Genomic DNA, 16,716 nt, shown 5'->3' with positions numbered 1-16,716 from the left:
CTACTTTTTGTGTATGTTTGGGATGTTTTGAGAGGACTATTATTATAATACTATAATATTATAGGATATGTAATGTATATGTAAAGTATATCTACTTTATATTTGATGATAACTTATATATAGAAATATTTCACATAAAATAAGTAATAATTTAATTAACAAATAGACATAAATTTAACATTTTTGCCAATAATAGAAAATATTTTACTTTCTATAACATTATTACTTTTCAAATAACTGCCGACTATTTTAAGGGTCAATATATTGACTTAAATCCCTATATAAGGGATAGCACTGACCATACCTTTTATGCTTTGATATGCCAGTGCTTACGACTGCAACATATTAACTACAAATGTATAACAAATTCACAATTAAATAAAATAATAATTTTAAAATACAATGAGTTTTTAATGTATTGGTGCGCCTAATAAACAATTGCCGTAAAACTCAACTAATGTTTTACATATAATATATATATAAATAATTAATAATATAATAAATATAATAAATAATATATATTACAATTAATTTGTAATATAAAATATATAATTAATTGATTCAATATAAACAATAATATAATATAAGTTAATTTAATACATTAATAATTTATAAAATCTATAAAATATAAACAATAAATACTTATTGACTATCTATCAAACCTATCGTTATATTAGAGCTATACAAAGATCCAGAATTATGAAAAAAAATTTAAAAAATACAAAAAAAAATTTATTATAACAATAAAATTTATTAATTAAATAAAATAGTTTACATAGAAAATCAATCAATGCTTATAAGTTCTTAATTTCATTTAAGTTTCATTTAGTCATTTCTAAAGTTTATTGATTTGTCCGGAAAACATAATCATACCATTAGTTTTGTCAATAATATAATAGAGGAACGGGTGGTCCACACGAAATTCAATCGGTGGGACAATGGATTTGAAACCACGAAGAAAATGATACGTTTCAACAGGTGTAACGGCCACCGCTTCGGTCCCCTCTTCGTCTACAGATATAAAAGTTTTGTGTCTGATTTGGGTTACAGTTTGATCACATGAAGTGGACAGTCGTGATAAATCTGCTCCAGTGGTCAATGCAATTGGTTTGGGATTTATATCTTTCATCAAATCGTACTCTTTTTCTGACTTAAATTTTGGTAAAAATAGTTTTACATATTTTATATTCACTGATTTGAATGCTTTATCAAAGTTTATGGCATTTATCCGAGTCTTAAGTGTTGACAAACCGTTTCTATCATTTGGTAATATAATAACAAAAGACATTTCCGATCCCTTATACGGCAATTCAATGAGTCGTGAGTTTAACTCTTGTGAACTAAAGTAAAAGTAATCACCCGTACGAAACATTGTGTCCACCGAAACATTACTATTTTTGTGGCCGTTATTATAAAATACAGACTTATTAGTTATCGACTGTTTAAACTTTCCCTCCCAATCACCTAATTATGAATACAATGTTAATTTATTTATAAATTTAATAACTTAATTTTTAATAAAAATTATAAATTTATAAACAAATAATACTTTTAAAATAAACCGCATTTAATAATATAAGAGATGTCTGTCCATCGATTATGTCAAATATTTTTTGTATTTTATTGTTTGTCTGTTTGCGTATCCATTGGTTAATTTTGTCAGTTTCTGCCACTGCATTGTGCTTGAAGTCAGCCCTATCTACCTGTGCTCTAAAGGCCAGTTGTATTGCGTCCACAAACTTTTGTTTAAGTACTTCACTATCATTTCGTACGACAAGATTTGCAATATTTAACTGATGTTTCAAATCTTCATTATAACGATTGTCTTCTTGTGTTTCATTCAAATGCTTTTTATATTCAATGCCTAAATAATAAACAATTATATAGTTTTATATACTTATTATATTAATTTGAAATTAATAAATAAATAATATTTATATTTACTATACTTTTGTTTTCATACAATCCATTAATAGTTTGAAATCCATTATTAATAGTTTGATCACTAATTAATTCATTTGTCTGTTTGTTTTGAAATCCAAGAAATGTCTTCAAATTGTCGAGTGTTTTGTAATTTGCGCCATTCATTAGTATACCTATCAGTAAAATGATATTTCAATATAAAACTTAATATTTAAAATAATAGTTATTTTATATAACAATATATAGTATTATATAACATAACAAACTTAATGCCGATATTATTGAAAACGAAGAGATAATGTCGTTGTTGTCATCTTTTGCTAACATATTGTATATTCTGAATGAAAATTCATTGTTTGACTGAATCACCAAATTTTCGGATAAATCCAACCCTTGGGTTGAATTACTAGCCATTAAACCGGTTAACAGTATCGACAATATTATTAAAGCTATCATTTTATACAATTTATTATTATTATTATTATTATATAAATTAAATTAAATATATTTTAACTATTTTCAAGTAAAACAAAATTAATATTAATAAAATGGTGACAAATTTCTAACTTTATTCAATTACTGGTTATTAAAACAACCAATATGTTAGTAAAAATATATTAAATTATACATTTATCTATAAGTAGTAATAATTTTACTGTAAATAGCTTATAAATTAACTAATTAATATTAATAAAACAAAAATACACTTATTTTTTAATTAGATTTATTATATTTTAATATAAAGATTTTTATTTATTGTTAAAAAGATTCTCAATTAAAATGAATTGTGATCTTTGACCTGACCTTCAACTACATATCTGGTTTGCATATTTGTTTCAATGACCGCTGTTTTAATAATAGATGTAAATTGTATAATACACAGTAGATATTTGTTTATTTGTAATGTTATATAATATGTAAAATTAAAAAAAACATAATTTATACCCCAACCGATACACTTGTATGTTGAAAGTCAAGAGCAGTGTTTCAATATAATTAAATTAATTTATTTAATAAAAAATACATAATAACAATATACAATATTAGATAACATAGCAAACTTAATGCCGATATTATTGAAAACAAAAAGATAATGTCGTTGTTGTCATCTTTGGATAACATATTTAATAATAATTATATCATAATATACACTACAGCTTTAGTAGTATTAATAATATAAATTAAAGTTAGGTTTTATAGCTAATTTTATTAAGAATAGAAAATTTTAAAAAATTATTTATAATTACTTTTAACTAGAGTAATATAATATATTTATATAAAAATAATATATAATAAATATATTGTGTGATAAATAAATTTTTTTAGTGATTGTTAAACTATTATAAATTAAATACAACTTCTCAATATAAAATTTGAATTAAAATAATGTATAAAAAACCAATAGAATAGTTGTTCAAAAAAATGTTGTTAATAATTAATTAATTAATATGATTTATAATAATTATTAATTACTGGAAATACAATATTAATAACTATGAACAATAGACCAAGTTTAAAGTTAATAAATAATTATCAACAAACAAAATTAATATTTTTACATGCAACTACTTATTATTAATATATATCGATATATGTATATACATGTTTTAGATCTTTAATAAAGTAATAGAAATTAAATTATACTATATTATTAGTAATATATTTGTTGTTTAAAGTATATTTTATAATTTTTTTTTGAAAATAAACATATTATTTTATAAATTATAGTTTTAGTATTATTAAAATTTAATAATTATTTATTAATTTATTATAAAATTTATAAATTAATTTACAAATATGTTAATAAATATTATTTATTTAAGTTAATATAATAATAATTAGTTAAAAATTTGTGATCATTTTATAATTATCAATTTATGATTTAATGAAAATAATTATAATATAATTAAATTATCTTATCATTAATTAAAGCATAATTTGTAGATTTATTGTCATAAAAATGATAGTTTTAGTAATATTGTCGATACTGTTAACCGGTTTAATGGCTAGTAATTCAACCCAAGGGTTGAATTCATCCGAAAATTTGGTGATTCAGTCAAACAATGAATTTTCATTCAGAATATACAATATGTTAGCAAAAGATGACAACAACGACATTATCTCTTCGTTTTCAATAATATCGGCATTAAGTCTGTTATGTTATATAATACTATATATTGTTATATAAAATATTATAAACTATGATTTTAAATATTAAGTTTAAAAGACAGAGACACAGAAAATTAACCAATGGATTAGCAAACAGTCAAACAATAAAATACAGTGGAGGACTATTAAGTCTAACTTTTATAACAACGGCTCCGATAATAGTAATGTTTCGGTCGACACAATGAATCACAAAGAGGTTTACAGTTACTTTAATTCAGATGAGTTAAACTCACGACTCATTGAATTGTCGTATAAGGGATCGGAAATGTCTTTTGTTATTATATTACCAAATGATAGAAACGGTTTGTCAACACTTAAGACTCGGATAAATGCCATAAACTTTGATAAAGCATTCAAATCAATGAATGAAAATCATGTAAAACTATTTCTACCAAAATTTAAGTCAGAAAAAGAGTACGATTTGATGAAAGATATAAATCCCAAACCAATTGCATTGACCACTGAAGCAGATCTATCACGACTGTCCACTTCATGTGGTGATCACACCGTAACACAAATCAGACACAAAACTTTTATATCTGTAGATGAAGAGGGGACTGAAGCGGCGGCCGTTACAGCTGTTAAGTTAATGTTTAAAAGTTCGGGTTATCGAAGTAAATCCAAACCGATTGAATATCGTGTGGACCACCCGTTCCTATACTATATTATTGACAAAACTAATGGTATGATTTTTTATTTGTTTAACCATTTGTTAATAATTTCTACATAGTTTAGTATTTTATATGTTAAACATATTTTTATTATTAATTAATTTAACAAAATGCATACTTATGTGTATATTATGTATAAATATTAATAGTGGAAAATTATTTTTTATTTATAATATTATAAAATTTTTGTATAGTTGTATTTTACTAATATTATGTAAGATTTTAGATAAAATCAAGCAAAATATAAAAATCATTTAATACTCATATAATATTTAATACTTATCTTCTATACCTTATTTTTGAGGATCTATACTAAAAAACTATAGATTTCACTTATTTTATATTAGATTAATTATATTTTAATATAAAGATTTTATTTATTGTTAAAGAGATTCTCAGTTAAAATGGATTGTGATCTTTGACCTGACCTTCAATTATATAACTGATTGGCATATTTGCTTCAAATGACCGCTGTTTTAATCATAGATGTTATATAATATGTAAATTTTTTTTAAAAACAATTTCTAACCCAACCGATACACTTATGTGCTAAAAGTCGAGAGTAATGTTTTAATATAATTAAATTATTTAATAAATAAAATACAAATCCGGATCAAATCGGTTGGACATGTCTTTAGGATTTATTTTTTAAATAAATTTTCATTTTGTTTGTATATGCTGTTCCCGATATAATGAGATTTAAATATTTTATTTTTATATTAAATATTATAACTATTAGGTAAACAATTGGGGGGACACCTAACTGTCTAATAGCAAACAATTAGTATGTGTTTGGGTCATCATTTTGTATGTTAATAACTCTAAAGTTACTTAAATAAAAAAATAATATAACTTATAACTTAAAAATGCATTAATAAATTAGCAAATTATATTATTTTAAATTTTTTTAAAAACAACTAGTTTGTCCCGAGCAACATGTATAGCCGTACAATTCTTTTACTAATTTAAAAATATTTACTATAAGTAATTTGAATGAGACTTAATTTGTTTATACAACTACTACATAACCTAATGTAACAAAACTACTGAACCAATACACATTAATTCGACTAAACTTTTGAGAAATTTTAGTTTTTATATATATTTAAATAATTTTAATAAAAATTGAAAATTTAATTTTTGCGAAAAAAAATTTGCATTTGAAAAAATTTACTGAAATTTAACACATGTAGCTAACATGTGCCATAAACTCACACAATATAGCAAAGTGTAATTACACGACACACCAGCCTACCTGTCCCTAAAACCTACCTGAGCTCAACAAAAATTTAAAATTTCCCATAGAAATAACATTACTTTAAATAAAAATTGAAAATTTTAACACAAATTGAAAATTTTTGCATTTGAGAAAATTTTACAAAAATTTAGCACAGGTAGCTTACCTCCCGGTGCCCTGTAACTCATATAATATAGCAAAGTGTAATTACACGACACCAGCCTACCTGTCCCTAAAACCTACCTGAGCTCAATAATCATTTAAAATTTCCCATAGAAATAACATTGCTTTAAATAAAAATTGAAAATTTTAACACAAATTGAAAATTTTTGCATTTGAGAAAATTTTGCAAAAATTTAGCACATGTAGCTTACCTCCCGGTGCCCTGTAACTCATATAATATAGCAAAGTGTAATTACACGACACCAGCCTACCTGTCCCTAAAACCTACCTGAGCTCAATAATCATTTAAAATTTCCCATAGAAATAACATTGCTTTAAATTAAAATTGAAAATATAACAATATATTTTTAGCTTTGAATTAAAAAATGGTTGTTGAGGAAGTGTGCACACATACAAACAAACAAACAAACAAACAAACAAACAAACAAACAAACAAACAAACAAACAAACAAACAAACAAACAAACAAACAAACAAACAAACAAACAAACAAACAAACAAACAAACAAACAAACAAACAAACAAACAAACAAACAAACAAACAAACAAACAAACAAACAAACAAACAAACAAACAAACAAACAAACAAACAAACAAACAAACAAACAAACAAACAAACAAACAAACAAACAAACAAACAAACAAACAAACAAACAAACAAACAAACAAACAAACAAACAAACAAACAAACAAACAAACAAACAAACAAACAAACAAACAAACAAACAAACAAACAAACAAACAAACAAACAAACAAACAAACAAACAAACAAACAAACAAACAAACAAACAAACAAACAAACAAACAAACAAACAAACAAACAAACAAACAAACAAACAAACAAACAAACAAACAAACAAACAAACAAACAAACAAACAAACAAACAAACAAACAGACAAAACTATTATATTAAAATTATTAGGATTTATTTTTTAAAAATTAATTTATAATAAATATTAAACTTATTATAAAAATACTGAATTATTTTTACAATTATTTGCTAATATTTTAATTTATTTAAATAATCATATTTTAAATATTATTTATTTAAACAAATTAGTTTTATGAAATCTATAGCTTTTTAATATAGATACTCAATAATAAGGTATAGACGATAAGTAATAAATATTATATGATAAAACAGTATTATTTCATATAAATATTATTTTTAATTACTATAATGTTGTGAATTTATGTTTTTTTATTAGGTATTTGTAATAATTTATGACTAAAATTTGTTTTTGATAATACTTTCTTAGATAATTTTTTTAAATATTAAATAAAATTTATATTTTGCTTGATTTTATTTAAAATCTTACATAATATTAGTAAAATACAACTATACTAATTTTTAATAATATTATAAAACTAATATTTGTTTTAAATTAAAAAAAAATTTTGATTTAATTTATTATTTATAATTTTCCACTATTAATATTTATACATAATATACATATAAGTATGCATTTTGTTAAATTAATTAATATTAAAAATATGTTTAACATATAAAATACTAAACTATGTAGAAATTATTAACAAATGGTTAAACAAATAATATATATATATATATTATTTTTACATCACAAATGTTTGGAAATTTTAACTAATTAATTATCAATTGATTAATGGATTTTAATTTATTACAATTGTATTAAAATAGTAATTTTAGTATTAATTTTTCTAAATAATCAAAAGTATAAATAGATGAAAGTTTTATTATATTTTTAAACAATATATAATTAGAAGTTTTCGCTTTTCGCCAGTGGATCGATGATAATATAAAACCTAAGAAGAATTATTTAAAAAAATAAACTATTTTTTATATTAAATATCAAATTTTCTGTACTAAACATTTGAAAGATAATTAAATTAATAACATATTTGCATAACATTTTTTGCGTTTTGTATAAATCGTTTACATAATTTCAACGAAAACATAAAAACATTTTACAGTATTATTCATTTAAAATATACAATACAAATATTTGTTGCACTTTTTTTATTATATAAATAAATTTTATATTAAAAAAATCAATGAAATTCTAATTAGTTTTTTAATTGCATTATTGTTAGATTAGTAGTTAAGAAAAACAGTTTTAAAGTTTATTGATTTGTCCGGAAAACATAATCATACCATTAGTTTTGTCAATAATATAGTATAGGAACGGGTGGTCCACACGATATTCAATCGGTTTGGATTCACTTCGATAACTCATTGACTACATAATGCATTTACACATTTTAAATTTTAAACTCATACTAAACATCTATAGTATAGTTATCTTTAAAATGATTTAGTGCAAACTAACACAATTGCTAATAATTATGACACTTTTTTATACTAAATACTATAAATATTAAAGTAATAACAAATATTAAGATGTTTAAAATTTAAGTCAAATATGTTAAATTATCTCAATTATTATCTTAATAATAAATATATAATATTAAATAAAATGTTACGAAATTAATAAGTTATAACTTAAAAACATATTTTAATAAATATTATAAATGTCACATTTTAACAATTTAAACATATGATTAATTTGTAAAAAAATATTACATAAAAGGATGTATTTTTGACATTTAATATTTTGTATGATATAAATAATTTTAATACTAAGTAGCATTTAACTATTTTTTTAAATTATCATTTTATAAAATATGGATGATTTTATTAATTAATTAATATGACTTAACATTTTTATTTTAAGTGCAATTAAATAAAACGAAAATAGTTTTGAAAATCTAGTTTATTTTTTACTTTATTTTATTATACAATAGATAATTCTTAATATAAAATGTAATGTGAATATAGTTATAAGAATCTAAGAATAATAAATATATATAAATTAATATTTTAGCTGTACTTAAACATAATAATATAAATAAGTTATTTTTATGTTTAATATTAAATTATAATTAAATTTATTAAAATATTCTTTAATATAATTATTTATGTTTAATATTAATATAATGAAATATAAATATATTTCAGAGGATTTTTATAATATAAAATAAAACAAGATAATAAATTACAAATAATATTTTGTTATTTTATTTTTTAGAAGTTTACACAATTATTACTTAAATCAATTAATCTAGACAATTTAAAATGAAACAATATAAAATTATTTTTATTTTAAATAAAAATTTTAAAAACATGTTTGAAGTAATTAATTCAAAATATTGCGTATATTATTATATTAAACATGTTTTAAAATATTAATTATTATTTAAATGATGAATTAATATTGTATATGTTATAATACAAATATATAAAAAAATTCTAAAAATTTAAAAGTATAAATAGAAGAAATTTCTATTAAAAAAATTATAATTATATTTTGATATAATTTAATATATTAAATCTTAGTATATTATAACAATATTAATAAATTATTAAAAATGATTTATATTAAATTTTTATCAAAATTATTATTGTTTGCTATTGTACAGAGTTTGTGGTCGATCTATGAAATCTGTAATTCAGACACTATTGATATAACTCGAGCGATAGGACGAGATACTGCCGAAAAAGACTGGCCATCGATGGTTCTTCTTGAAATACCTTATATTCAGGGAAAGCACACAATTTGTGGTGGTAGTATAATCGGAGACCAATGGATTTTGACGGCTGCTCATTGTTTGGATGATATAAAATTATCACCTGGTACCAACGAAGTTAGTGTTATAAGAAGATATTTTTTTTCTGGACCAAATATAATGAAATCTTCACAAGTAATTATTATTATTATTATTATTATTATTATTATTAATATTATTATTATATTTTTTGTCACAAGGCTTTTATATATCCGACTTATAAGAAAGAATCCTATTATCATGATATTGCATTATTAAAATTAGATAAAAAAGTTAATTTTAAAGAAGGTTTTGGTAAAATAGATTTGACACATGATGATATTTTAATAAATAAAAAATCGTGTGTGGCTACCGGTTGGGGTGATATAAATAATAATAATGATACAGCAAATGTTGTACAACAGGCCAGTCAAAAAATCTTTCCTAATACCAAATGTGAATCTTATTATAATATACCACAGAAGAAGTTTGATAAAAAAACTCAAATATGTGCCGGTAATAATAAAGAGCGAGTATGTAAAGGTGACAGTGGCGGACCACTAATGTGTAGGCAATTAATTGGATCCTTTGATGGCGACTATTTGCTGACTGGAATTATTTCTTTTGGTTTTCATGATTGCATTTCTACTCGAAGGCCGTCTGTTTACACTAAAGTTTCTAATTATTATGATTGGATTACTGAAACAATGAAAAATAACACTAAATAGCTTTGTATTGATTTAATGATTTTGATTTTATATATCTTATATATTTTTAATATTTTGGTAAATTTATAGAATTTTTTGTTTAACTTTTTCTAAATTTTGTAATTATAAAATTAAAATTATTTGCATTAAATTATGTTTCTGAATTTATGAATATTTTATGATGAAATTTATTTATTATTTTAAAATGTGAAATTTTATTAAAATTTAAATATAATGATGATATATGACATAAATATATTAATAAGCTTCTAGAAGATATTTCTACTAAAAAATAAATTTTATTTTTTAAACAAATATTTACTAATAAAATAATGTTATATTTGTAACCTAGTTAAACTATTTTAGAATATTAAAAAAGTATAAAATAAGTTAACGAAAAATTTGATCTCAAAGGAGCGCACAGTTATTTACAACCCATATGTTTGCCTACAAATGGTGTCCAACCGATTGGCGACTCGTGTGTGGCCACCGGTTGGGGTCTATTGTGGCCCGAAGGAGTCTTTCCTAACATTTTACAAGAGGTTAGACTACCTCTTGTGGACAATCAGTTTTGTCAGTGGCGATGGCAGTCGTCGTTCAATAGGGACACTCAAGTATGTGCCGGCTATAGACAGGGCGGCAGAGATACCTGTCAGGGGGATAGTGGAGGTCCACTCAACTGTCGTCTATCTAACGGTGTTTGGATTCTTCAGGGCATCACTTCATACGGCAGTGGATGCGCTCAACCCTTCAGTCCCGCTGTTTATACCAAAGTTTCGACATATATTCCGTGGATTCAAAGTGTGACTGGAATTCAATTTTAGACAAAATTAAATAATTAAATATATTTTTATAATATTTGTATATAATATAGAAATTAATTTCTAAATATAATATAATTATTCTTAAAATATAAATTCAATATGTTTTTAATTGTAGTAATTATTTAAATTAAATAAACAAAAATAATGCTAATATTTTGTAAATAAATTCTAGATTTATTTTTATTTATTTTGCTATTTTAATCATCAAATTTTTTAAAATTATTAAAATTATTTATAAAAGTTTTAGTTATAAATATTAGATCTTTAATTAATAAATTGTGTTATTTATTATTAGTATAAAATTTCGTGGATTCAAAGTCTGTCAGGAATTTAACAGATTTGAAAGTACAGTATATTTAGTAATAATTAGAAACACAAATAAATTTACATTATATTAAATATGCATAAAATTATATTTATTTATTTATGATAAAAAATGTATAATAAAAGTGCACCCAATATACTGTAATATAGTATACATTGTATTTACATATAATATAGTAAATTATTTATATCAAAATTTTTAAGTATTTTGAGAAAAGTATGACATTATTAGACAAAAATTTTTGTTTTCATTTTTTTTATAATAATAATAGTTTATTTAAACAGAGAGTCTTTAACAGCGGCGGCGGCGATGATAGCGGCGATGCTATTAATTACAATTATCTGGTCAACAATAAATTTGATTAAAAAGTGACCAAGGGCAATGTTGTAGATACTTATAAACTGGATAAAATTGTAATTGGTCATTTTTTAATAAATTATATGATTGGCCAGATAATTGCAGTTGACTATCATTTATAAATTTTTTAAATAGTCGAATATAAATTATCTGGCCAATCATACAATTAATTAAAAAATGACCAATTACAATTTTATCCAGTTTATAAGTATCTACAACATTGCCATTGGTCCGAAAATCATAATAGTTTTGTCAATAATATAGTATAGGAACGGGTGGTCCACACGAAATTCAATCGGTGGGGAAATAATACGAAGACTCAAACGACTGACCATAACAACAGCTGTAACGGCCGTCGCTTCGGTTCCGTATTCATCGACAGATATAATAGTTTTGTGTTTTTCATTTATTAATATTTTTTAATAGGTCTATAAATGATTTGATACTCAAACAACATTTAATAATATTTTAAAAAATAAATTGAATTCAACAAAGCATTAGAATTGAATGGACAACAAATTTATTTGCACACAATTTCATTGCCCAATGACTACCCAATTATGATATCCCCAAAATCAGACTATATTTTATGGCAAACGGTTTGTGTGATAATAATTGTTAATCAATATGAAGTAGTTTTGGCCATTGAATACCAACAACAACAACAAAAACTATTAGTTATCGGCCAACTATAAGAGCGATAACAGTCATCATAACTGTGACTATTTGTGGACCACTTAACTGTCGGCTAACTAAACAGTGTTTGTGTTTATTGTTTGAATCAATTCATTCATTTAGCAGTGAATACGGTTGTACTGTAATTCCCGAAGTATTTATTTGACTAAAGTTTCCGGTTATCGCCATTGGATTGAATTGAATACCAGAATTAAGACATAATTCAAATTCAATTGTCTGAATATTAATATAGTTTTTAACTCTTAGCAGATGTAACGGCCGCCGCTTCGGTCCTCTTTTCGTCCACCGATATAAATGTTTTGTGTTTGATTTGTGTTACGGTTTGATTACCAGATGAAGTGGACAGTCGTGATAAATCTGCTTCAGTGGTCAATGCAATTGGTTTGGGATTTATATCTTTCATCAAATCGTACTCTTTTTTCTGACTTAAACTTTGGTAAAAATAAATAAATTTTCAATATTTTTTGTATGAAATGCCTGAATAAGTGATGAATTCAATTAAATATAAATATATTATAAATATTGTATATTCTGACTGAAAATTCATTGTTTCACTTAATCACCAAATTTTCGGATGAATCCAATTGTTTGATTGAATTGTTAGCCATTATACCGGTTAACAGTATCGACATAATTACTAAACATAACATTTTTTTGCTGATAAATATACAAATTATATAAAATGTAAAATTTACTAAACAATACAAAAATAATATATTAATAAAAATGTGAAATTTTTTTAATTTTATTAAATTTTTATTTATAATATGATAAACAAATTAATATGTTAATAAAAATATAAAATACTCTAATTTTAAGAGTTTTTAATAATAATAATACATATTATAATATATTTTAGAGGAACAGGTAATCGACTATCATTTAAAAATGATTGTGACTTATTGGGATATTTTTAGTTTTAGATAAGATATTTAATTAGTTTTTAAATTTATATCTTTTTCATTTGTAATTAAATTTTTTAAAAATTTTTAAAGTTTATTGATTTGTCCGGAAAACATAATCATACCATTAGTTTTGTCAATAATATAATAGAGGAACGGGTGGTCCACACGCAACTCAATAGGTGGGGGATGAAAAATAGCTGACAACGGACCAGCCATTGAAACAGCTGTGACGGCCGCCGCTTCGGTCCCCTCTTCGTCCACAGATATAAAGGTTTTGTGTTTGACTTGAGTTACAGTTTGATCACATGAAGTGGACAGTCGTGATAGATCTGCTTCAGTGGTCAATGCAATTGGTTTGGGATTTATATCTTTCATCAAATCGTACTCTTTTTCTGACTTAAACTTTGGTAGAAATATATTTACATATTTTCTATTCACTGATTTGAATGCTTTGTCAAAGTTTATGGCATTTATCTGAGTCTTGAGTTTTGACAAACCGTTTCTATCATTTGGTAATACAATAATAAAAGACATTTCCCTTCCCTTATACGGCAATTCAATGAGCACTGAGTTTAACTCCTGTGAACTAAAGTAATTATAATCATCTGTGTGTGTCATTGTGTCGACCAAAACATTACTATTATTGTCGCCGTTATTATAAAATTCAGACTTTTTAGTCCTCCAATCTAAAAATTTTTCCTCCCAATTACCTAATTATTTATAAATTTATATATAATTAAATAATAATAATAATTATTAAAAACCGTTTATACCTTTAAAATAAACCGCATTTAATAGTATAAGAGATGTCTGTTCATCGATTGTGTCAAATATTTTTTTGTATTTTATTGTTTGTCTGTTTGCTAATCCATTGATTAATTTTGTCAGTCTCTGCCACTGAATTATGTTTGAAGTCAGCCCTATCTACCTGTGCTCTAAATGCCAGTTGTATTGCGTCCACAAACTCTTGTTTAAGTACTTCACTATCATTTCGTACGACAAGATTTGCAATATTTAACTGATGTTTCAAATTTATAAAATAACGATAGTTTTCTTGTCTTTTATTCAAATTGTTTTTATATTCAATGTCTTAAAAATAGACAATTAAATAGTTTCGCAGGTTTAGTATATTAATTTGAAATTAATAAATAAAAAATATTTATATTTACTTACTTTTGTTTTCATACAATTCATTAATAGTTTGATCACTAATTAATTCATTTGTCTTTTTGTTTTGAAATCCAAGAAATGTCTTCAAATTGTCGAGTGTTTTATCGTTTGCGCCGTTCATTAGTATACCTATCAGTAAAATGATATTTCAATAAAAAACTTAATATTTAAAATAGTTATTATTTTATATAACAATATATAGTATTATATAACATAACAGACTTAATGCCGATATTATTGAAAACGAAGAGATGATATCGTTGTCATCTTTGGCTAACATATTGTATATTCTGAATGAAAATTCATTGTTTGACTGAATCACCAAATTTTCAGATGAATCCAACCCTTGGGTTGAATTACTAGCCATTAAACCGGTTAACAGTATCGACAATATTACTAAAATTATCATTTTTATGACAATAAATCTACAAATTATGCTTTAATTAATGATAAGATAACTTTATTATATTATAATAATTTTTATTAAATCATAAATTTATAATTATAAAATGGTGACAAATTTCAAACTTTAAAACATCAAATATGTTAATAAATATATAATTTACTATAAATTACATATATTAACATATTTGTAAATTAATTAATTTTTATAATAAATTTATAAATAATTATTAAATTTTAATATTAATAAAACTATAATTTAAAAAAATCTTACTATAAATATGATACTTTAATTACTAATTTTTATAAATATGTAAACAACCAATATATTAATAATTGTATAGTATAATTTAATTTTTATTAATTAATTAAAGATCTAAAACATTTATATATTTATATTATATCTATATTAATAATAATTAGTTGCATAAAAGTAAGTTATAAAAATATTAATCTTGTTTGTTATTAATTATTTATTAACTTTAAACTTGGTCTATTGTTCATAATCATTAATATTGTATTTCCTGTAATTAATAATTATTATAAATCATTAACTATTCTATTCATTTTTTTGTACATTATTTTAATTCAAATTATATGTTGAGAAGTTATTGCTAAGTTATAATAGTTTAACAATAACTTAAAAATTTTTTTTATTTAACACACAATAAATTTATTATATATTACTATATTTAAAAATAATAATAAATAATTTTAAAATATTCTAACTTTAATAAAATTCGCTATAAAATCTAACTTTAATTTATATTGTTATTACTACTAAAACAAATTAAGCAAATATTAAATCATTTATTAAATTTGTTCAAATGTTGTAATATAAATGTCAATAACTTTTTATAACAATTATGTTCATAATCTTGTTGTACTTTAACAAAAAAACAATTATTTGATTAACCAATTAACTAGATTAATAATAAGTATATCCTAATAAACAGATTTTTATATTAATTATAAATTAATAAAATTGTTATTTTGTAATAAAAAAAACTAAGTATATACAGTGATCAAAACAACTAAATAACTCCTAACTAAATAAAAATGTTAATACCTCTAAATACTAGTTAATCAATTTCAATGTTGTATATTATATTATAAATAATAGCCCGAATCCTCCGATTTATTAATTATAAGAAATTTTTTTTCAAAATTTTCTGATTATTTTACAAAACTAGTTTATTGAAAAAATTAGTATAAAATTATAATAAAACTTTAATTTAATAAAAATATATAGTTTTAGACTTAGAGAACTTTGACAAGTTTTAAACTTTGAATATTTTAATGCAAAAATACTTAAGTTTTTAATAATAAAATTGACAATTTCAAAAAATAATTAATTTAAAATTGCTATAATAAGGCTATTAAATACTGATACATGCTTATAAATCTATATTTTTATATTCTAACTTCAAATATACATAATTTTGACTAAAATCAAATTTTATAAATAATTAAAACTTTTAATAAATTATTTTCAACTTTTCATAAATTCAAGCTATAATTTATAAATAACATTAAAATTGGTTAGTTAATTGATTTGATT

General features: G+C 22.3%; 1 protein-coding gene across 3 annotated transcripts; it reads right to left on the bottom strand.

Moving 5' to 3' along the window:
- Positions 1 to 759: 759 nt before the first annotated feature.
- Positions 760 to 15,154, bottom strand: LOC128964005 (serpin B4-like). Of its 3 annotated transcripts, XM_054310562.1 has the most exons (5): positions 2,728 to 2,788; positions 2,190 to 2,372; positions 1,950 to 2,096; positions 1,550 to 1,864; positions 762 to 1,464 (listed from the first exon to the last, which is right to left on the bottom strand). In XM_054310562.1, the coding sequence occupies exons 1-5, from the start codon at positions 2,750 to 2,752 to the stop codon at positions 836 to 838; spliced, it is 1,299 nt and encodes a 432-aa protein (XP_054166537.1). In that variant the 5' UTR covers positions 2,753 to 2,788; the 3' UTR covers positions 762 to 835. The 3 variants fall into 3 exon arrangements, with proteins under 3 accessions (XP_054166539.1, XP_054166537.1, XP_054166538.1); XM_054310564.1 differs by lacking the exons at positions 1,950 to 2,096; positions 2,190 to 2,372; positions 2,728 to 2,788 and adding exons at positions 14,757 to 14,882; positions 14,976 to 15,154 and having other exon boundaries at positions 760 to 1,464; XM_054310563.1 differs by lacking the exon at positions 2,728 to 2,788 and having other exon boundaries at positions 764 to 1,464; positions 2,190 to 2,509.
- Positions 15,155 to 16,716: the final 1,562 nt, after the last annotated feature.

The sequence above is a fragment of the Oppia nitens genome, unplaced genomic scaffold (genome assembly GCF_028296485.1).
Source record: "Oppia nitens isolate AA-2021 unplaced genomic scaffold, nextdenovo-longstitch-racon4-pilon3 scaffold8_pilon_pilon_pilon, whole genome shotgun sequence".
NCBI classification, from domain to species: domain Eukaryota; kingdom Metazoa; phylum Arthropoda; class Arachnida; order Sarcoptiformes; family Oppiidae; genus Oppia; species Oppia nitens.
Note: the sequence above shows the minus strand (reverse complement) of the source record. Positions and strands in the feature narration are given on the sequence as shown.